At 46.4% G+C, this 23716-nt stretch overlaps 2 protein-coding genes across 2 annotated transcripts in view; both read right to left on the reverse strand.

Moving 5' to 3' along the window:
* The window catches only part of LOC309585102 (large ribosomal subunit protein uL22), a 369655-nt gene that overhangs the window by 191748 nt on the left and 154191 nt on the right, over positions 1–23716 (reverse strand). The gene's annotated exons all lie outside the window — the stretch shown is intronic.
* The window catches only part of MYO5B (myosin VB), a gene marked incomplete at both ends in the record, with an annotated part of 146343 nt that overhangs the window by 56694 nt on the left and 65933 nt on the right, over positions 1–23716 (reverse strand). The window contains 7 exons of the mRNA XM_082301027.1: positions 965–1051; positions 4896–4993; positions 5606–5752; positions 10783–10866; positions 12702–12824; positions 20648–20788; positions 22315–22396. Coding sequence (XP_082157153.1) covers positions 965–1051; positions 4896–4993; positions 5606–5752; positions 10783–10866; positions 12702–12824; positions 20648–20788; positions 22315–22396 — 762 coding nt within the window. The remainder of the gene's footprint in view (positions 1–964; positions 1052–4895; positions 4994–5605; positions 5753–10782; positions 10867–12701; positions 12825–20647; positions 20789–22314; positions 22397–23716) is intronic.

Here is a 23716-nt window from a genome sequence, read left to right on the forward strand (position 1 = left end):
GGCACTAAAATGCAGCTGATGCATTTTTAGAATTATTTGCCCTTGTCATCTTCAGGACTTATGTATAGTCTATGTTTTCTGATTTATTAGGCCTTAAAATCCTCTTTTGAATTTTATGTCACAATCAGAAGGAGCCACACCACCTGTAACCCTCCTTTTTTATGATGAAAGAGTTTGAAGCTTAGGATGCTCTGGATGTGCGGTGTGAAAGTCTACAACAATTATTTACAACTCTTATTTTCCTTCTCTGCAAGTAGAATTAAAATTTTTTTTGGCTGAAATAAGGATTGCAGCAGATGTCTGAAGCCAGGGAAAAAAAACCATGAAGAAAAGCAAATTGAACAGTGGAAGGGACTTCAAGCAAGCAGAGAAAAAGTCCTTTAGGGCAGTGCTTGCTTCCAGAGCTGTTGTTTTGTTACTTGATGTCCACCTAGGTACGGGATCAAAGCTGGATTCCTTTGTCTGCCAGACATCAGCTTTTTCAGAGGTTTCATCAGAGCAAATTGCCTCTCAGGACCAAACTGAAAGCACCAGCTGGAACACTGAACACAGCACAACACACGCTCTGTCAGCCCCACTTTGCAGCTCTTTGCTTGATGACGAATCTCTTAGATTTGAGGGACCCAGGACATAACAGGGGTTTTGCAAAATGAAAAAAAAAAATATATATAAAAAGCAGAAAATCTATCCTGGATATAAACCAGCCTAAATAAACACTGTCCTAAGAACACAAGTGTTTTCTTCTCCCTCCCTCACCTCAGTTAATCCCAGAATGGTTTGGCCTGCGAGGGACCTTAAAGCCCATCCAGTGCCACCCCTGCCATGGGCAGGGACACCTTCCACTGTCCCAGGCTGCTCCAAGCCCTATCCAGCCTGGCCTGGGACACTGCCAGGGATGGGGTACAATGAACTTGCTGAGTAATTCTCAGCAGCAGCACAGCCCAGGGAATTCCCAGCCCAGTACCTGGATGGGAAGCCAGCTGCACTGATCCGGATGGTCTCCAGCACTCCACAGGCTCTCAGTTGCTGCACTGCTCTCTTTGGATCAAACCTGAAATTAGATTTAGGACAGACATTAATACACCATGAAAAGGAAACCCACCTCCCCAGCCCACCTGAGAGTGACTCTTCCAGAGACAGGAATTACCTTCTCTCCTCATTACTGTAGTGGCTGATAAAGCCATACTTCCATACTTTCTGTCCACAGCCTTTCCCTCTCAAACCTCAGGATAACCCATGCCTGGCTTTGGGAACAGGCTGCACAAATGTCACACCTTTTCTCTGCATGTCACAAAGGTGGTGTGATTTGCAAGTTACTCAAAACCTTGCTACCACCCTGCTATCAATGCCAAGTGTATTCTTGGGATAGGATGACCATCTGCTGCAATTAATTAGTGCCTACAACCAAAATCTACCTGGCTTTGTAAAGCAGTACAATCCCAATAAAGAAGGGAACAGGCTACCCCACCACAAGCTGCCTGGTTAACCAGGCAGTATTACTCCTGCAGCTATAAGGGCAACGACATACTTGCAGAAATCAAATTCAATGGCAAAGTAAGTCTGATATATTCAATTCCATACCAAAACCAGGTAAGTAACAGATCCCACAAGTTTCTAGACTAAGTTTACTGAGAAGAGTGGCACTCATGTTCCAGACTAATGACTTCGGTAGGCACCATGTGGAAATTCAAGGTGTTTCTGCCCTCCTCTTTAAAGCCTGCATCACCTCTTACCACTGGCATCTCATTTCCATCAGCAATTTGTGCCAAAAAAACTCATGGCAACTTCCAGCTGAACACCTGGACAGTACTTTCTCTGGATCCCAGCAAGAACCCACTCCCAGATCAGACTATCCTTGCACAGAGTGAGTCCAGGTACCAGCATCCCCCATGGCTGCTGCTTCCTTCCACTCTGACTCCAAATGCACAAAGAGGTTCCAGCTCTCCAGCTCTGGAAGGCACTGGAAAAGGCCCTTGGATCAAGCCTGGACTCACATGATGCAGATGTCCATAGCTGTTCTGAGGTTTCCAGAACAAAGCTTCTCATATAATGAGAACCTGCTTTTCCCTTTCTGAAAGCCCAAAGTATTTACACCTGCAAGTCAAGATTGCATGAATAATTCTGCCTGCTCTCTGCTGTACAAAAGCAGCATGAAATAAACAGTCCCCTTCTTCTCCCTCTGTGCTTTTTTAAATTCCCTGGACCTGTCAAGTCTACAAGCAAGTTATTCACTGCAACACCACAAACACTGTGCAGGGTGAAAAATCAGTCTGGGCTGTCACTCACTTCAAGGAAGAACCCACAAGGGTGCAATTTCCATAACAATAAATAATAAAAAGGACTGGCAGATCGACAGGTAAGCTTCAGTCCTGGAAGATCCCAGGGCAATCTCTGTTGTATCCAAGGGAAACTCTGCAAAGCAGCAAAGCCCTGCTCAGTGGGGATAAAATGCAATCACCAGAGAAGCTGCAGTCATCAGCAACAGCTCCAGCAATGAAATAATCACCTTAAAAGTGGGAAAATTCACCTTATTATGAACTCCTTTTCCTTGCCATAGCAGGTAGAAGCACCTGGCTGGCTGTTTTTGGCCTGGAAACCCAAGTAAAAGATCCCAAACCCTGCCTGAAACAGAATTTAAAAGGAAAATTGGCAGAGGAACAACCTGAAGCCAGGTATTCCCCTTGCATATCTCTCTTTTGAAGTCTTCTCCACTAGAAATTTACCTCACATCCAGCCTGCAGTCAGATGCAGCAAACATCCCTGTGTGGTTGCCAAGGTGTCCTCCAGGATGGGAGCCTGACACCCCTGAGCCCCATTACAGATCTTGCAAGTTGTGAAGTAGGAATGCAGGGTGCAAGAGACCTGAGGAAGAAGAGACTGAGGAAGTCTCCAGTCCAACCCCCTATGTTCAAAAGCTAGGACAGCTATAGGGGCAGATCCATAGCTCAGGGGTTTATCCATCCAAAACTGACAGAAACCACCACAGACTGAGGTTGCACAACCTCTCTGGGCAGACTGCTCCATTGACAGACAGTCCTCAGGGAAAAAAAACCATGTTTACCTATCTCCAGTCTGAACCTCCTGTGTCAGTTTGGGACCATTGGCTCCTGTCCTCCCATCACACACCACTGTTGAGAGCACGGTGGTCTCCTGATGGTAGCCCCTCTAAGTACTGAAAGGCTGCCATTACATCCTTTCTGTTCTCCAGCGTAAGCATCTCATTTTAATAAAAAATGTAATCTCTTGTGAGCTGAGAAACATTATGTTTTAGGAAGAGAAAACTTGTTTTCTCACTGAACAACAAACGTAACACCAAGTGTTCTGAATGCTACAGACACCACTTCAGTGCTAACCTGGAGCAGTGCTGATGATGTTTCACTTCACAAATGCCTCCCAGCACTGTGTATTTCCCAGCATGTGTCTCTGAAATACAGATACAGCCATCCCAGCTTCTCCAGATCCCACTTTAACGCATCAGCAAATCGATTTTAGAGAGCAAGTCCTACAAGGAGCAACTGAGGGAGCTGGGAAAGGGGCTCAGGCTGGAGCAAAGGAGGCTCAGGGGGGACCTTGTGGCTCTGCACAAGTCCCTGACAGGAGGGGGCAGCCGGGGGGGTCGGGCTCTGCTGGCAGGGAACAGGGACAGGAGGAGAGGGAACGGCCTCAGGCTGGGCCAGGGGAGGCTCAGGGTGAACATGAGGAGGAATTTCTCCAGGGAAAGGGTTGTCAGGCCTTGGCAGGGGCTGCCCAGGGAGGTGTTGGAGTCCCCATCCTTGGACATGTCCAAGGAAGGCCTGGATGTGGCACTCAATGCTCTGGGCTGGTGACAAGGTGGGCATCGGGCACAGCTTGGACTCGGTGATCGTGGAGCTCTTTTCCAACCTCAATGTTCCTCAGATTCTATAAATAGGGTAAATATAAACCAGTTTCTGAATGTCTTGCAATGCTTAATACCCCTCACTTTGCTGTTTGCATGGGTAAAGAGTCAAGCCATGAGGCTTCCTGGTGGATACATCTCCACCAGCACATCATGACCAAGGGTGAGCCTCTTCAGGGACGCTTTGCCCTCCTTTCAGGACACTCTTGGAGCTGTCTCTGCACTCCTAAGTCCTAAGACTCCTAAGTCTCTGCACTGTGCTCACCGGGAGCTCTCAGCCTGCACTGGATCAGCTGGAGGGAAATGCCTCCCTGCTGCTGGATCACGTTTACAACCTTCTTCCTTAAAGGTCACCACGTGCAGTTTATGCCTTTCGAGGACATCGCATCTATAAAGTCCCTGCAGACTAATGGCCAAGCTTTCCTGGAGTTACAGGGAAGAAAACCGGGTACAAATCCATGACCAAGAGGTCAAACAGGGCTAACAGCTACCTGCTCACAGCGTTTGCTGCCTGTGATACGTCTCTGAACTACAGAGGAAGATCAGGACTGGCCTTTTGCTTCAGCTGTTCGCTCACCTGGAAACCTGCCTGAAGTTCAAGTCACGTCTTTACTTTTTCTACGTTTATATTGAAAGAACAAGACATTTTTGTTCATTTTACAAACCCGCTGTTTATCTCTGCTTTTTCATTCCTTTCTCTTTTCACTGTTTGGAATTATTTAAATCAAAGTAAGTCTAAGATGAAAACTGCACAAAGACCCCCTTACAGCAAAGCAAGGATGCTCAGTATTAGCAGAGCGTATCTATGAATTATTAGAACCTGAATTATTCTTCATTTCAGAGGCACGAACCCCATATACTGAAACCCAAAAAGGTGACTCCAGCAACCCACACGGACCTTCCAGTTAGAGGAACAACATGAAAAGGAGGGAGCAAGCTCTTCAGCAGGAGGAGGAGCCCAAGGCACGCTCTGTTTCTATAAAGCTGAACTCATTTGCTCATCTGCAGTGCCACTTACTTGAAGGGGAGCTTCTCGTCGTTGGGCTTGATGCAGCGCACGTAGTGCGGGGTGGTGGCATTCAGGGTCTCCATCAGCAGGTGCAGGGAGTTGCGGAACTGAAAGACAAAACCACTCGTCTTGAGGATGGATGGAGGTGCTGTAACCTCGCAGCCCCAGCCAGCAGGTGCCACAAGCCACCTGTGCGGGTGTGACACAGCGTGAACCTCGCCATCGACCCAGCACAAGGCAGGGGGAATTCAGAGAAGACACTGGGGGGTTGAGGGCTTCCAGTTCAAAGAGGTTCATGGGCAACAAAGCTTGGGTCTCTGCCCAGTTGGGTCTTTGAAACATCTCCAAGGATGGAGACAGCACAACCTCTCTGTGCCCCTGTGGAACTTTCTCACTGCCCACACGGGGAAAAATGCTCCTTTTCTGAAGTGGTTTCAATTTATGAGCTCCACAGTACATTGGGACACAGTCCAGTGAATCCCAGAGTGGCCTCCACCCTCCCCAGACCACATCTCAGGTGCTTTCAGTCAAGACTACGCAAGCCTGTTGTTCCAGAGGCACTGCTAGAAACCATCCAAAACGCACCAGTTGAACATGGATTGTGGGAAAGTCTCTTTCCACCATCAACAGCTTTTTATTTACCTCTTCTTCAAACTGAAGCAACAAGATCTTAACTGGATTTCTCTCTCGCTGACTGACTCACTCAAATCATACATTACCTGGTGTCCCACTGTTTTCCTGTGCTCCTTGTTGGCAGCTTTGAAGGCTGGCCTGGCAGAGCGGACGCTGATCCGGGGTGTTCCCTTTCCCACGGCAGTGGTGGGCACAGTGTCCTCTTCCTGGAATAAGTCTGCTACCATCTGATGCTAAAACAAAAGGCAACACTTGAGCATCTCTGGCCCTGCTCACTGGGGAATGAACCCACCCAACTCCCATTGTTCACGTCATTTCTCATTCATCCTAAACCTGGAAGGGGAAAAAGGGCAAGAAAGTGAAAGCAAGAAGAGTTGTCTACATAAACCATCAGCAGGACCATTGACCATTCTGTGCTGTAGTTCACAAAACCTTGAAATGTGCACATTAAATTGAATTAGCCAAAAAATAAAGGAGGCTGGATTGCCGAAGTCTCGTGAGGGCTCAAAACCTCCTGAACATGAGGTGACTCTTGCTCCCAAGACCTTGTTTCAGGGTGTTCATCCAGCCCTGACCAAGCAAGGATGCTGCCTGCACAGCACATACCCCAGGAAAAGATCTCCAGCTCCCACCACAGCCCCAGAGGCACCCTTGCTTTTCCAAACAATAGAGCAACACAAGCACTTCCTCACTAATTACCCACCTTTCAGGTGAACGAGCAGGGTGGCAGCAGCACTGCCATCCCACAGCCCTGGAAGCACCACATCTAGCTCATCAGATCCCTAAGTGTGGGATTTCTGGCAAGCCAGCAGCAACATTTCCGCTTCATAAACAGGAGAACAGGTGAGCTGGTAAATGCAGTTAATACCTTTATTATTATTATTATTTAGGGAGCATTCAAATTTACATTAGGCTGGGGAACCTGAATATTAAGTAAGCCCCCGTAAATCTGGTCTGGTTAGCAGGGCTGTTACACTTCCACATCTGGAATCCATCTACGTACCCACGCTGGCTATTGCCACAGCTGCACTTACATTCAAAGGGGAAATCCTTAAATGTAAGAAAACCTCTCTGCAGGTGGGATGTGATGTATCACCACCTGAGCTGGGCTCCAGCCTGGTGACACTGCCAAAGCACCCACGATGTCTCCCAGCATGGACGCTGGAGCACCTGAGGGAGAGAACCACACTCCCCAGATCCACAGCACACCATGCCCAACACATCCACCCCAAAACCACTGGCACAAGGCAGTGGCAGCTGCACAGCACTCTTGTCCCCACCTCAGGCTCCTCCAAAAGCCCAACCTGGTTGTGTTTCCATTAAGATCCCAGGAAGAGTGCTCTGGTTTACCGCTTTTCAGACACAAACAGACAGCCCAGTGCCGTGAAGGGCTGCCTGGCTCTCTGCCACATCCCTGGGCTGAAACAGGAACGCTTCCAGCCCTGTCCTGTAGGCTGTTCTCACAGCTTGTTAGTACAGCAGCCTCAACACCACTGTGGGAAGGAAATGGTTTGCATTGCATGAGCAAATTGCTTGCAGGCCTGCTAAGGGTCTGCTTCATACTCTCAGCTTTCACTACTATCTCTGCAGCTCCCTCAACTCCTACCAAAATAAAGGCTCCCACGTTCTTCACCTGGCCCTCTATGCCTAAGAAAGACACCCTGACAGTTGTTGTGGATGACTCATCACCATCTGGGATGCTCTGACTCCTGCAAACATGGGACGTATGGATGGCACATGTACTGATGAAGACATCCAACACAGGCACTGTGTTACTACCTCACACCTAATGATGTTGTAAAACCCCTGGATGTAACCTTGGGCTTCAAAATATCTTCTCAACAGAGCTGGGAGTGCCACTGATCCCTCCATCCACTTGCTATCAATAACAGCAGTGCTTGTTCCTGAATAAGTGCTGGAGAAGGATCTCAGAGCCAAGCTCTCAGCCTGCATAATGCAAATCTGGTGAAACTGGGATCATCTCTAGCAGGAACCATTCCACAGGTTCCAGGGCATAAGTAAGAAAAGACAGAACCCTCCTCCCCAGCTGGCAGAGTCAAAACCATTGGTGCATTATTTGTAATTACAGAGAACTGGAATGTAATACCTTCACAGCATGCCTGTATGCTTTCCATCAGCATTCAAATAATTTTCCTTAATTCAAAGAACATCAGCTCTCAACTGTTTTGGCTGACCAGTGCTTACAGAACTAATTAACTGCTTTATAAAGTCTCTTTCACCATCTTGTTGATGGCATTAATTACATTCTAATCAGCAGAAGGCAGTTCTGCCTTGGTGGGAGTGCTTCGTCAGCGATGCGCTTGCTGACAGGAAGGTGCTCAGGTCCTTGCTGTGTTAAATTCAGTGTTCCCCCTTGCCCTCTTTACTGCTTTAGTGGGAATGCAAAGAAGAGGGCAGGGAATGCTGTGTGCCAGCCTGATCCTGAGGACAGGACAAAGTCCTCGCAGCACAGCCCTCTGCAGCACAAATCTGAGCTTTAGTTAAATCTACACATCTGGGCAGCAGACTCAGCACTGCCTTTTCTGGTTCGGTGAGACCAGGTTGCTTTTTACAGCAAAACAAAATTGTTTTTAATTGTTTATAGCCCTGGAGGGCACACAGCAGCCAAGAGGCAAAAAACCAGTGTAATGATCTGCTGGCAGACAGGGGTTAGGGGCAGCAAGAGATCATCAGGTGCCGAAGGATTTGCAGGGGGAAGGTGATGATGCTCCTGCTGCTCTTCTTCCCAGAACAGCACAGGATCAACACGAGCTGATAGAAGCCACTGCTAGCATGTTGTTAAGGGAATGGCTTAAAGGTAGGAATTCATCAAACTATCTCTCAAAGGTTCTCAGACTGAAGTGCATTTCAGAGTGTTTTGTGCTGGGTCAGAGCAGCTGTGGCTGCCCCTGGATGCCTGGAAGTGTCCCAGGCCAGGCTGGACGGGGCTTGGAGCAGCCTGGGATAGTGGAAGGTGTCCCTGCCCATGGCAGAGGGTGGCACTGGATGGGATTTAAGATCCCTTCCAACCCAGCTATTAAACAAAAGTCCAGCTTGCTCTGCTACTATATTGTGGTCCCTATATATGACAAGAGAGTCTTTATTTTATATCTCTGTTTTTAGGGAATGATTTCCAGGGTCTCCACCACTTGGGAACACACTGCTCCAATGAGTTACAATCTCTCCTCTACACCAACAGGAAGAAGTCAAACAGAAATCCTTATCAGACACCGCCAGTTCTGCAGCACTGACTCCAAGAGCAAGTTCAGTACTGGCTAAATAATTAATCATACAGCATCAATTATTCCTGGAGGTTACCTGGAATTTCTAATGAGCTCTAATCACGCCCAGTTTTTACCCTGGGAAGCTTCCTGAACATGCAGAGCTCTTGATTTGGGCATTATTAAAGCCCAGCTTCACAGTTATTAGTTTCACAACTACTCCCATGGATGAGAAAATTGCTCATCTTGCCATCTTCACATGAATTCCTTGCTGTGAAACAGCCAAGCCACTGACAGCAGTTAAATAATTTCCCATTCTCATCTCTCCTAACTTTGACAGGAACAAACTCCTGCTTAAAACGCTCCTAAAAATAATGCTTCCTCCATCTCCCTTCATCCCACTCCTTATTCAGGGTGGCATTTAGAAGGTCACAGCCAGCAATAAACCTAAGGGTGTCACAAAGAGAAGTCTAGATATGAGACACATTTGCTTGCAACATGCAGGGGGGGTTCAAAATCTGTAATGCAAAAAAACCCCTAAACCAACTTAACATGCTGGTCCATGCTGTGGAAGGCTTTGAAATGGCTTGGAGGAAAGCAGATGTATTCCTTCCTTAAACCACACACCAGGTTTGGAGGTACAGTGGTGCCCCAGAGTCACGCAGCCTGGATTTTGGCTGCTGGATGGTGAGTTGGACTTTGCAGGGCTGCATTTTCACACTAACTCCTCAATAAAAGCTTCACCTGGGAGAGAGGAGGTTGTTTAAAGTTTCAGCTCATTAATTGACAGACTCAAGGCTGCAGGGAAGAACTATTGGTCTGGTTTTAAAACAACAAAGATTTGAAATTCCTTAGCTGTCTGTGTTACTGACACTTTTAACCCAACCTACCCAAATGCTGACAGGGAACAGGAGTATGGTACTGGAAGTCAATGTAAAATCTCCTCAATTTGTACAGAAAACTGTCAAATCTCTGACTTGGAGCCCACTGCCCACTGGGTCATTTACTGCAGGCATGACCCACTCCAAAGCCTTCAGAGCCCCACAGCTCTTCTGCTTCCAACATCCCACCAAACCCACAGCCCACAGGGGGTTTTAAACACCAAGAGCCAAAAAAGCCTTTACCAGGAGATGTGGCATTCAAGGCCAGTCAATACATCCCCGTTGGCACTTGATGCAATGAGATGTTGACAAGTTGTTTCTACAACACTTGGGAGAGGGAAGGTACATGGCACAGAATCTTGTAAGACACAAGTGACATCCAAGAGTGATCATTAGTATCTGTTAATTTGTTAAAGTTACACATTGGCAGCGGTGTAAAACAGCCCCACAGCAGCTGGAGTGTCTCAGAGTTCATGTTACATTTCTCTACTTTTCGCATAGTAATTATCAAAGTAATTAGAAGTCACAGGGACAAGTATGATGGATTACAACTAAGAGGAAGCTAAGATAAGCTATTCTCACATACAGGGGGGATAGGACCAGCAAGGCCACCCACAATAAACACACAACACTGGTGACAGCGGCTTTTAACCCCAAATCCCCTTGCTTTTGACCAGCCTGGTCTAGTGGAAGGTGTCCCATGGCAGGGGGCTGGAATGAGATGATCCCTAAGTTCTCTTCCAACCCAAATCATCCTGTGATTCTGTGGGTGATGGGTGACAGGTGGGGAGCTCTAAGCAAGAGTTAAGTGGGATTTACAATGCCCAAAAACTACCTGTTCCTAATTTTGGTGACCAAAAAAGAAGAGCATCAGCAGGTTTGGAAACTATTTTTGAGATGCATCTTGACAGGACACCAACACCAGAGTGAAGGAATTCTGACAACTGCACGCAACCACCCACATCCACACATGGGTGTGACTGTAACCCCCAGCACCCTCCTCTCCCCCCTTCTCCCCGCTCCACACCCCACTGATCTGGCTCTTTGGCTGCTGTCAGTGGCTGAGGGCAGCTGCATGCTCACACCCTCAGCCCGCTTGGCGTGGCACAGGGACACAGCTCAGCTCCAGCCTGGATGAGTGCTCTGACTCACTGCTTTTACCTTGCTGGCTTTCAGGATGTTGATCTGCTCCTCGTACACGGTGTCCCTGTTCTTCTCCAGAAACCCCTCACTCTGGTATTCCACCTACCAGGACACAAAGGGGAGAAGCTCAGAGGGTCAAGTCCAAACACACAGGGACAAGGTGCTCCCACCACTCCCCTGCCATCAGGAGCTCACCCAAAAAACCTGAGAGGAGAAAGGAACAACTGGAATTTAAAGGTCGCTTTTTATCAAAAGAAGTGAATCTGAGTGAAAGCAAAACCCTTACTGCAAACACAGATTGTTTCTTAGTCATTAAATTGCTCAGTATGGAAACCAGGGGTAAAAAATGCAAGGATCATCAGTAACTCTACCCTCTCTTTTGTTCACTCCTCAGCTCCTTGTAAGTTAATCAATAAACCTCAAAATACGCCCTGGCTAAGTCTCTTGTAGGTCTCCACGGTTTTGAAATTGCAGAGGGCAGGGATGCAATTAAAAAAATTTAAATTTTAATTTTAAAAAACCCAATAATAATAATAATTTAGAGAGAACAGAAGAAAATTTCTCTTTTTTTTTTATATTTAAAAAAAGAGGAAAACTTGCTAAGAAGTATTGTTTGTGAGCGATCCATATGCAAAACCACTTGCCTAAGGAAAGGTGAGTACCAACCTTTGCCATGGAAAGTTGTGCCAGTTTGGCCAAATTTAGAAATGCATCCTCTGAGAGAAGGCACAACCACCCCTCCCCCCACCAGGTTTGGGAAAAATAAATTTTCCTCGAAGGAAAGTGAAAGAGATAAAAACTATTTATTTAACAAACCCACTGGAAAAGGAAAATAATGCTGAATAATGAAAATTCGCTATGGAGAAAAATCCTGGGTAAGTGTCAGAGTCCTCCCTTTGGTCTCCTCAGAGCTGGGGCTTGGCCCAGGGCCAGGCCCTCTGTGCTCGATGGAAAGTCCTCCTGATGTGCTCTGAGGTTGAAGCAGTCCAGCAGAAAAGCGAGAAAATCCGGAATTCCAGGGAAGGAAAAAAAGTTCAACTCTCCGTCTCTCTCCAGAGAACAAGAAACTGAACAACTGGCCAAAAGCTGACTGGAAAAAAAACCACAAGCCGGGTGCTTCCTCACTCCCCCACCGCAGCTGGCAAAAAGAGTCTCTATCTCTGTGTGACCTTGAACAAGCTGCAAACTGCTTTAAAAAAGTTTTGCTGTTTTTTCTTCCCCCTCTCAGGCTCAGTTTAAAGGCATAGAAAGGCACAAAAATTAATTTCTGGGCATAGGGCAGAGACATGGGATACACATCATAAAGCCACTCCAAGACAAAAGTGCCTCTGGCATCCAGGGCAAACCTGGTTAGAAGAAGTACCTGTATGGCATCGCAGCACCTGGATGTTGTCCATCTCCGCAGACACATCCCTGGGTTGATCTTTTTCATTTTTTTCTAACAAATGTGTGCAAACTTTTGAGATTCCTATTTGTTGTGATTGACACCTGTCACGTCAGGGCTTCAGTGAAGCTGAAGCCCACAGACAAAACCCCTGAGCACCAGGCACTGGGATTTGGTTCAGTTTAGTGCCACAGTTGCTATCCTCTCCCTCAGGATGGTAAGATCTGCCCAGGAACACCTCTCACCTCCTCCCACACTATGCCTTGCTGACACTTACAGCTCCTGCTCCTCAAACACATTTCCAACACATTTTCTGCCAAGCTGCCCTTACAGAAATCCATTTCACTGCAGCTTTGGGAAAGAGGATTTTTCTCTACTCGAGAAGCCACGACAATGCACAGCTCAGAGCCACAGATAGAAGGCTGACCTCCTCAGAGCTGATGCAGATTTGAGCACCGAGCCGCAGTCACCAAGGAGCAGCTCACAGGGGCTATCAGCTGATTTCCCTGTGGGAGGCTTTCCTGTCCCTGGTGTGTGTTTCCCAGGTAGGTACCTTGTCAGCGAAGTGCAGGACAATGAAGGAGGTGTTGGACATGCGTGGCTTCTGGAAGTGCTGGCTGGCGGCGTGGCGGTCGTACAGCTTCTGCGCCCAGTTCTGGTCCGTGCCCTTGGGCACCTGCACGGGGACAAAGGGGACAGTGCCAGGGCCAGGTGGAGCTTTGTGTTCATGTACTTTGGTGACAAACATATTGAAACTGCCTTTCCAGCCAGGAAACACCCAAATGTCGGTTCTGTTCCAGCAGCCGGAACGGCTCTTGTAGGAAAAAACGGCGAAACGAACCAACCAAACGACACAAACAAACAAAAAATCCCAAACAAACAAAAAACCAACCAAACCAAAAACCCCAAAACAAACAAAAAAAAAAAACAAAAAAAACCAAAAACAAACCACAAACCCTGAAACAAAACAAAAACAAACAAAAAAAACCCCAAAAACAACAAAAAAACCCCAAACACCCAAACCCCCAAAATCAGCCACCAAAACAAACAAAACCAAACCAAAGACCAACAAAAAACCCAATACCTCCCCCCCCCCGAAAAAACCAAACAAAAAGAACAAACAAAAAAACCCCAAAAGAAACAAACCCAGAACCAAACAAAAAAACCCAAACCAAAACCCCAAATATACCCCCTGCCCCAAACAACTACAAAAACCCACTAATATATAACCCAGAAATATTAAGGAAGTATTTTTACACTTAAGATACATTAATTACTCAGGCACCAACATTATTTTTTAATGCTATTTTAGGTGACAGAATAGCTTCCAGAAACTGCCACGTGAGGCCACATGCATGAAGTTATGTTTTATTTAATTTAAAATAATAATGCTAATACAATGGTGATTCTAAAGTATCTAAATTAAATAAAAATAAAATTAAAAGTCTTCAGAAAACTGAAGCTTCAGCAAGCTTGGGCTGGGACCACTTAGATCCCAATTCCAGGATGCTTTAACCCCAGTTATAGGGTTGGGACTTCAGACCCACACACCTGCCCTACTGCAGGCAAATGATTCCCTTCTCCCCTTCCCACCCATCCAACCTCCTGTGCCACGGATGTCCTGGATGCCAAACCCTCCTTCTGCCTCCTGTTTATACCAAAATCAGGGTGCAGAGGTCTGTGTGGACCTGCCTTTGAAATCATTTGGCCATGGTACACCAAGATACCAGGTGTTGCCCAAGAAACTGGCTTGGTAGGATAGGGCAGAGAATGGAAACATCCTAAAAAGTGGCAGGGACTTTAAAAAACCCTCACAGAACTACCTGTGCAGCAAAGGAATGGGCTAATTCCACAAATCAGTTAAAGCAGGGCTTGAGCTTCCCTTCCTCCCCAGCACCTGCAGTTTTCACCCACTAAACAAGGGTGAAATTAAGTCAGTGCAATATACTTTCAAGATCGGGGAATTTTATTTTTATTTTATTATTTTCTAAGCACACACAGCTGCATAGCAGCATATAACAACCTGCTGCACCTTCTAATACTAAATACATCTCTACACTTCACATAAAAACTCATTATTTTAGGATATGCCTAGGTCCCTCTCCGCTAACCAGCCAAAACCCCCCAAAAACTCTCCAAAAAACATTTGGGCACTTGAGGAAAGCACCTGTACATATCTTTTATTTTGTACTTTTCCAGCCCAGTCTTGAAAACCAAAGGAAATGAGGAGTGAAGCCGTTCCTTTGGGGTCTGAGAGCCACCTCTGACGAGGTTCATCCCCATCCCATGGATCACTGCTGAGCACAGCAGTGGCTGCACATACACATACACACACACACACACATATATTTTTTTAACAAGAAAAATGGCTAATTGTATAATTAGGTTAGAAAAAGAGATGGTTCAGAAGAAAAGTCTCAGGCAATATCTAAACTTAGATGGGACAAAGCCTAGAAACCACAGAACAACTGTGCAGCAGCAGGCAGAGCTCTGGATCATCCATCAGGACTTCACATAGACCTTTATATGAAAAATGACAGAGGAAATAGGGACAGAGAACATGAAGAAGGAAAACATGAGACAGGTGAGGAATATTTCTTTATGCTGTTCTGAAACAGCCTTTGATTTCATGACAGCAAACTAAAACATGTCAGAAGGGTTCTGGACAGAAGGATAAGAATCTCCTGCCAATCCCTGCTAATGAGGGTGAATTAAAAGCAGCAGCCTCTCATGCAAGCCATGTTCCCTCATATTTATTTATATTTTATGGTTTTTAAGTGTAGCCAATTATGGATATATACAGAAATAACACAGACTATAAATATTGAAAGGCACTTAGCTATGCAATTATATACATATTTTATTTATGCAAGGTAAGACTTGCATGTTTAAACTATGGGGTCATATAAATGTAGATGTGTTTCTTTTCATGGGTTATATTTAATATTTACATGCAAAAACATCCTTTCTGGAGCTATCACTGGGTGCCTCCCAGGCAGGAGTAAGCCACAGGTGCAGAGCAGGAGCACTGCAGCCACCTTGAGCCAGATTTATCCTGCACCAGCTCTCTTCCAGACCATCCACTTTGCTGAAAAACCCGCTTATCTCGGAACTGAACTTCAAAGGCATCGCTCCTGCCTCCCAGAATGAGGGTATGCCATACCCTGCTCACCGTCCTGCAGCCTGAGTATTTTTAGCTGCCTGAGAAGCACCTGATAGGGACCAAGTTCCAGAGATAAAAACTAACATGGCCATTATCTGCACTATTATAACAGCTTTTGGTATTAGCTTGGCAGTTTGAGGCCCTTAGAGCAACTGAGGAAGTTATTTAGAGGATATCTCATCTTTTTTTCAGGGGATGGGCAAGAGGAAAAGCGACTGCCTTGCGAGTTTTGTACGGAATCCTTAAACAGGATAAAGCTGATACCAGGAATTGCACAAGGTCACTGCCTGTGCTCATCTGTCCCCGCCACGCCTCCACCTGTCACGGGCAGGGTCCCCTCCCCTCTAGATTTACTGTCCCCAGCGCTGCCAGGAGCTGCTGCAACCAAAATCACATCCACCTACTGCAGCCAGGGCCAGCCTCACAGGATCCATCTGCCCATTCTGCATCCCAGCATCAAGCACCCCCCGAGAACGTGCCAGCCAGATGAAGAGATGCTTGGAACCACCTGGCATAAAGGCTGAGATTCCCTCCACCACCACCTCCAACAGAAGGACAATTAAATGGATAAAAGAAACAAAGGTCAATGGCTTAAGGTGAAGGAGGGTAGATTTAGATTATGTATTAGAAAGAAACTCCTCCCTGCGAGGGTGGCACAGGGTGCCCAGAGCAGCTGTGTCTGCCCCTGGATCCCTGGCAGTGTCCAAGGCAAGGTTGGACGGGGCTTGGAGCAGCCTGGGACAGTGGATGGTGTCCCTGCCCATGGCAGTGGGTGGAACTGGATGAGCTTTAAGGTCCCTTCCAACCCAAACCATTCTGTGATTCTGTGATTCAAACCTAATGATCTAAATGCCAACACTCAGAAAACATGGTAGGAACCATTCACATTTTATTTCTTTTATCCGTTGCACTCCAATATAAGTTAAAGCCTGAAAAGAGCCTGGGCTGCTTCTGCACTCCAGAAACACGTTCCACTACAAGTGATGTGCCTGACTTTGAAGGCATCAGAGCTGACAGTGTGACGTAGAGGAGGCTGTTCTGCCCACGCATTGAGCGGCCCGCCCGAGAGGAAAGCCCAGGGGTCCAACCTCTGTGTATCTGCTCGTGGAGCAGAAATCCCCCCCGGACAGGAAGGCCATGTGCTAATTTCTGATGTCCAAAAAACTAACGAGTCCAGACAAGGAAAACACATTTGCTCAGATCCCCAGGTTCGCAGCGATGCACAGAGACAAGCGGGATGAAAACCAGTCGGCCTGCAGTGGAGTAAAGTGTTCCTGGCACTTGACAGAAGGACACAGCAAAGGTTAAAGAGCATCTTCTCAACAGCGCTAGAAAATGCATTTGGCACATTAGCAGCATAACACAGTGGCAACGTGCCATGAAACACAGAATGGAGCCACAAAGGAGCTCAAGAACATGCAGGACTTCATGGGTTTGGTGAGACACATCTCCCTTTGGCAGCCTCAGGGTCAGGCTGCTCCACAGCAGAAAGATCCCTCAGGAATCTTGGACAACGATGATGACATTGACATGTGAACCCTTCCAATCAGCCTGTTCTTGAATGAACCCTTTTGGATGCACTTACTGGAAATGGACACTTCTGTTTTCATTATTTTTTTCCTTCCCATTCCCATGCCAACAGCATAGGTGAAAACAAGGAAACAGTGAGGTACCAGCAGGACATCTTACGGAGAAACCTGGGCATCCACAGCAACCTCTCACTGCACTCCCAAACAGAACCACAGAATATCCTGAGCTGGAAGGGACCCACAAGGACTAACAATGTCCAACTCCTGGCCCTGCACAGGACCGCCTCAAAAATCCCACCCTGTGCCAGAGAGCATTGTCCAAGGCACTTGGGAAGGGTTTGGAAGACCGGCAGCACTCCCACATGGCATGGAGTTTCAGCCTGAAAAGCAGGACAGCTCATCCAGCTCTGACAGACACTCGACTGCACTTCTGAAAGTTTTCTGTTTCCTCTAAGGATAACTTAAACCTCTTGAAAAACCAATCCCAACTGGCTGCTCCTCTTCAGAGAGTGCAAGTCACTCCACATTTCCTCAGAACTCAAAGCATTCACAGTCTTCCAAAGTGCGCTGTCCCCTCCACCAAAGTAACTCCCTCCACAAGTGCAACCATACCCTAAATCCATTCCAGGCATCCAAGCAATCTTCCCACAACTGGATTTAGAGAAGACAGCCTCCATCCTTCATTTCTTCTGACAGACTCTACTCTTTTCCCAAATTATTTCCCCCTTAGCCCCACAGTGACTGCATCCACCCTTCACAGCCCAAAAGAAGGGAGGTTCTCCTGGATGCCCTTCTGCCCTTTCCCACCTCTTTGGGCTCATCAGTTTGTGTTACAGCACGTCAGCGTCCCACCATTGTGGTGGCCTTGGTTTCTGGCCAAGGCCTTTTCTGAGCAGGGGACATGAACTCTCACTGTTCCTCTGGCATCAGAGCAAAATCAAGAGGTTCTAAAAGCTATGGATCCAGGCAGGTGAAACTCCAGTGCAGGAGACAGGGAAAAGGCTCTTCAAGGACTCCAGGGTCCCTTAGCAGAGGACACAAGTCACAGTCCAGAGAGATTATAAGGGTTCCTGGGCAGACCAAGGATGTAATAGGAGGTAGGACCAAATGAGCCCCAGAAGTCACCTCCAACCTTAGCAATTCTACAACAGCTTTCAACTCCTATGATTTCAAAACGTTTAAAAAACCCCAAACATAAACATCTCCCTCCTGGATTTTTCACAAAGGCATGGAGGGCCAGAACACACGGAATGGCTTCCGAGTGCCAGAGGGCAGGGCTGGATGGGATATTGGGAAGGAATTGCTGTCTGTGAGGGTGGGCAGGCCCTGGCCCAGGGTGCCCAGAGCAGCTGTGGCTGCCCCTGGATCCCTGGCAGTGTCCAAGGCCAGGATGGATGGGGCTGGGAGCAACCTGGGATAGTAAAAGGGGTGGAGGAGGGGGTCCAGCAGGATGATCTTTAAGGTCCAGACCAAACCATTCTGTGATTCTGTGGTTCGTTCCACGATTCTATATTCTAAAGTCTGTTTTAAGAACTAGGGTTTTTCTCATTAGCTTTCATGAGACAGGTTTAGTCCTTAACACTCCAATCCCAGTTCAAGAGCCCTCTCCTTCGCTGCCAATTCTTATGTCAATTTTTCCCTAAACAGCAACAAGATTCTCCTAGGACCTCCACTTCCTGAACTGCTTCTGCAAGAACCCAGCCACCTCCCCCCCAACCACACACTAAGGATTAAAAAATACCCCCATACTGTGAAGCAAGAACATTAGTGACAAACCCTCTGCATTTGCACTAAAGCTTCATTATGTACCAAATATTCCCCTGACGCCATTTCACGTCCCAGAGTGTTTTTATCCACCGCTGGAGGTTCTAATGAGGTGGCATGTAATTACCCTATTGTGGTCCCACCCCAGGAGGTGAAACACTGCCGTGGGGGTGAAGGTTTTAATCCATAAACTGCTGCTTTCAGCTGACAGGTTTTGCTGAAATTTTCATAAATCTGGAGAACACTTGCAGGTTGTTATAAAAGAGGTGATTACAGGGCCAGTAATAAGGGTTTGTGACTAATGACAGCATCCCTCACTGACAGGTAAACACCCAGAAAATTGGCATTTGATGAGAAGGGGGAAGGAATAGATCTTGTGTTTCTTTTTTTCTTTTTCTTTTTTTTTTTTTTTGTTCAAAAAATAAGTATGGATGAAAAAAGCAGTGCCAGGCAGATCTGCTGCTGGTACATGGGAGCTGCAATGTCACCACCAGCAATGCCACCAGCAGCAACCAGTGCCAGGTGCTCCAGAGAGGAGCAGAGGATGTTACTCCCAACACCAGGGAAACTTTCCTTTTGGTCCTCACAGCATCCAGGAGACAGTTTAGGCCTGCAAAATTTAATGGGCTTAATAGCATAGAGACCAGATGAAATGGTGCTGAATATCAAACAAATAATCTGAGCCTCCTTCTGAGCCAGCACTGCCAGAAATGCTATTTTTAAGGACATCAAATCAAGTCTAATTTGTTCTCATTTTTAAGGAGATTTTCCTGAGAGCAGATTTGAAAAGGGCAAAGGCCCAACTCTGGCTCACCCCAAAGAGGTAGCCAGAGTATCTGTGGCCCACACCAGGGCTGAGCTCATGGGATGTGCAGGCTGGGACAGCCCCATCGTGCCTAGGAAGGCAGCCCTGGTACTTGGAGGACAGCAAACACTCCAAAGGCCACCCCCCTTCCAGACAAAGACAGGTCCTACATCCTTGTCCAGGGAAACTAGTCTAAATAATGGATCCAAACCCTTTCCCTCTGATGCAACAGGACACTTGTGTTCTTGGGCCGCCAGATCTGTCCTGTACACATGGATACAACAGACACAACAAGAACTCCTTGGGTCCTTCTTACCACCTTGGCTGTGCTTACCTACTTCAGCTCTCCCCAACACTTTCCCTCACTCCTCCCTGCCTTTGTTCAAAAACACTGGAAGCCCTCCCACAGTCAGAAAGACATTTCCTGGCACAGAATACATCCAAGTCTCAACTAAAACCCTTTCTGAGGACAACTTGGATCACCCCACAGCAACACCAGGCTGAGGCTCCTCAAGGCAGCCACACCCAGCAGGAAAGCAGTCCCCATCACCTTCCAACAGGACATCTTGAGCATCAAAGACCTTCAAAACAGACATCCCAACTTCCCAAGGAAACCTGCCCTCTGACATTTCTTGTTCCTAGGTATATTTGATTATTCATGACTGAATGATGTGTGGACAAGGAGTCCAGCCTTTCTTATGGATTGTCATCAAGGTTTGCCACAATGGCTTTTCTTCTCAGCTTTCAAACAAGATTTCACTTTGGCCAGTATGAGAGAGAGAGGGGGCAAAAGTGAGCAAATTGTTCTCCAACATTACAAGTCTCTGAAGTTTGTGACTAAATGCAATGAGCTTTACCTTAAGGAGCTGCTGCAAGAGGACTCAGGTTTCCCCTGAGACAAAATAAGGCTTGAGAGGAGCACCAGCTCCTGGGCAATGCCAAAGACATCAGGTCTCAATCAATGGCTATTCCTCAGTACAGCCAGGCCAGACACAAAAGCATTGGCTGCACGTGGTCAGTGCAGGTACCCAGATTTGGAGCAAACACCTGCCCAGGAGGCTCTGAAGTGCTCCAAACCAAAGCAAATGCCAGCTCAAACCTATTCTCACCATGAGCACAGTATCAACACACATGAAAGGAGATGTTTACCAACTTGCAAGACACCACAGGTTAAAGCCCATTCTTTGATCTTTTATAAAAACAAAACCACTGGCAAAAAAGTGGGAGGTCCTCTTTACCTTGCACTCTTCATCCAGCAGGTCCAGAATCCCAAGCTTGGCCTCTATCAGGTCTATGCAGGGCTGGTTGTCATAGAAGTCTATGAGAGTCCAAGGGATTTCCTCCTTCATGTACTCTTCTTGTTCCAGCTTAAACACGTGCTGGGAGGGGCAGAAAGCAGAGTCACTAGGTGTGACACTAGCCAGCAGGGCACAGCCCCCCCCCACCTTGTCCCTGCTGGAGCTCAGCATTCCATGAGCACATCCAGAAGCCAAAGAGGCCCTAGGTGCCCTCACATAGCCCTGCCATTTATACAGCCTAGCTCCTGGCAGGGAAAATAGAACCATTACACTGGGAAGCCACGGTGCAGGGAAAAAGAAGGCTTTAAATGACTTTCACTACAAAACGACTGAAGCTGTCACTGCGCCGAGGTGGAAGCCATATACTGATGTGGCAATGACAAATATATCTCTTGGGCTGACAAAAATCCTCCTCTGCCTTATTGCTCTGCTGATTAAAGCAGTGACCTGAAGCAGGTTCACAAACTGGGAGCCCAGCCAGGGCTCAGAGCCCGTGTCCCCATCTGCGAGCAGGGCTCCACAAAGAGCACCCATCATCCTAGAAGGGGTATCAGCAGCAGCATCTGACTGACTCAGGGATGCTTCTACTGAAAATTCTTTTTTAGAAGAACTTAAAATAAAAAAATCTTTGCATGGCTTACGTATCTCAGGCCTCTGCCCAAACAGATAAATTGTCTCTGGCTATTTCTGAGATACCCTAAAGCATATTAAAAAATGATTTTTCAAATGGACTTTTTTTTCCCCTTCGAAGATAGCTTTTTAAAATCTCTTCAAACATGTCATCTTGGAGCTTGAATTTATAAGCTTCAGAAGTGATAGTTAGACATACCAAGTAAGATATGAATAGTGCAAATACAATCCATAATTTACTTTTCATTTTTAGCAGCAGTGATCTATCTGATGCATTAGATAGACTGCAAATGTTCATGTCCATGCATATGATACAGTTTCAAAGGGCCAAACTAATCTGCAGTACTTAAATGCTCAAATTCAACAAGTTTTCTCCTGCATCCTGAAATTAACAGTAATTTTTTCCCTACTTAAAACCAAAGCAGAAGGCAACCCCTTACTGGTTTCATTTCCAGTGCAGGTAAATGCTTGTTTCTAATAAAAATGGAAAATTTCTGGGTTTTGTGAGGCATGTCCAAGTGGAAAGTGTGGAGTGTGTCCAATCCTGTTATTTAATACAGAGATTTCATCTCACAGGTTTAAGCCATATTTAATGGGACGTTTTCCATACCCATAATTTATTTTAATTCACACTAAAAATCAGCAAGAGACAGTCCAGGTTTTGTTTTAGGTCCGAAAGAGCACCAAGAAAAAGGCTAATTACATACTTCTGCAGAACAATCTGTCAGCCTTTGCACAAACAGCATGCAAATCCATTTCCAGGATCAAGCTTCTACATCAACAAAGCAACATTTTCCAACTTGATAGGAATATCTAGAGCCATTGCAGTGAAATGTCTGGGAGAGAGGCATCCCAAGGATCCTCGTGATCCATCCAGGCTGCAGGTAAAAGCCATTAAGCAGAAGCCAGACGCACAACAATCCTGCCTTGTTACATCTTCTGCTCAGTTCTATGGAACGTTTCCAAGCTGACCTTACCGAGTTGAACTGCTGCTGGAGCTTTTCATTGGCATAGTTGATACAGAACTGTTCAAAGCTATTCACTTCAAAAGTTTCAAACCTGCAAAGCAATGAATAAATCAGCATTAGGCGTTGCTTTGTCTCAAACTCTTTTTTTTTTTTTTTTCTTTTTTCTTTTTTTTTCCCCTGCAACGGTATCATCTGTGTGATGGAGAATGCCAGTTATTCAATCATCCCTTCCATTCCTCCTATCCCAGATCTACCCTTTTCCTCAGAACACCTATCTTTCCTTGGCACAACTCCAGGGACTCAAGAGGTCCCTCCTGCCACGCACGAATGAGACATTTGGCACGACTGCAGCTTCCTGCCCATCAGCTCTGTCTGAGACAAGAAATGTAACTGCCTCTCCTGGGGAAAAATATTATGAAATATTAAGTCCAAATACATTCACTGCGAAGGTGATGAAGAAACAGTAGCTGCTGTCTTAAAAGGCCCAACATGCTATTTTTAATGGAATTTAATAGAGCAGAAAAAGAAGGTATTAAATTTGTAATTATATCTTCTGTATTGCATCCCTGTTAGCACAAAAATTAGACACACGTGAGTAAGCAACTTCTGGAAGGAAGAGTGGGAAAAATGGTGATTTCAGCTGCAACTCCACATTCCTCCAAGGAGCCTTAGAGGGACCTTGGTGCTCAACTCAGTGATCCACCTCTTCACCAGGACTTCCACAACTCCCCATCCCAAAACATTATCCTACCCTTCCACGGATCAGCTCCAAACCGAGCCCAAAAATTACTTCCTAGTCACAATTAGAAAGGAAAAAAAATGCAGTTTTAACACCACAAACTACAGGTAAGGAGCAGGGAGCCAGCAGAGCCCCTAAGGCTGAAGCATGCAACATCCAGGGACAGGCACAGGGAGCCAGGCTTGCTCTGAAAACCCAAAGAGGGTATTTTGAGCTACCACTGGGAATTATTTGTTTTATATTTCTATTTTTAAGACACAGTTGGAAGAGAGACACATGACTGTAAGGATTAAACCAAGGGGAGAAATGGGAAGGCTTCCTGTGTTCAATGTGTTCAAGCTGCTGTAATGACAAATATGTGACTAAATAATTGTTCGGGTAATAGGCACTGTAGGAGCTGGCAGAACAGTCTTAAAACACTAAATAAATGAAGCCTTTTCTTTCCAACCTCTCTTCCTCAAACTAATCAATACTTCTGCCACTTCCTGAGGACCACCCTGCTGTTATCCAGCTTGATGCAGTTATTCCCCGGGTACTTCCAGGTGAAAATGCTGGCACCACACAAAATGCCAGCATCCCTGGGGAAATACAATGACAAACGGCAAAAGAAAATGGGGAGTAGGAGAAAAGAGCTGGTTTTGTGCATTTATCACCCCCACACTCCTTAAGGAA

Source organism: Coloeus monedula (genome assembly GCF_965178545.1).
Source record: "Coloeus monedula genome assembly, chromosome: Z".
NCBI classification, from domain to species: Eukaryota; Metazoa; Chordata; class Aves; order Passeriformes; family Corvidae; genus Coloeus; species Coloeus monedula.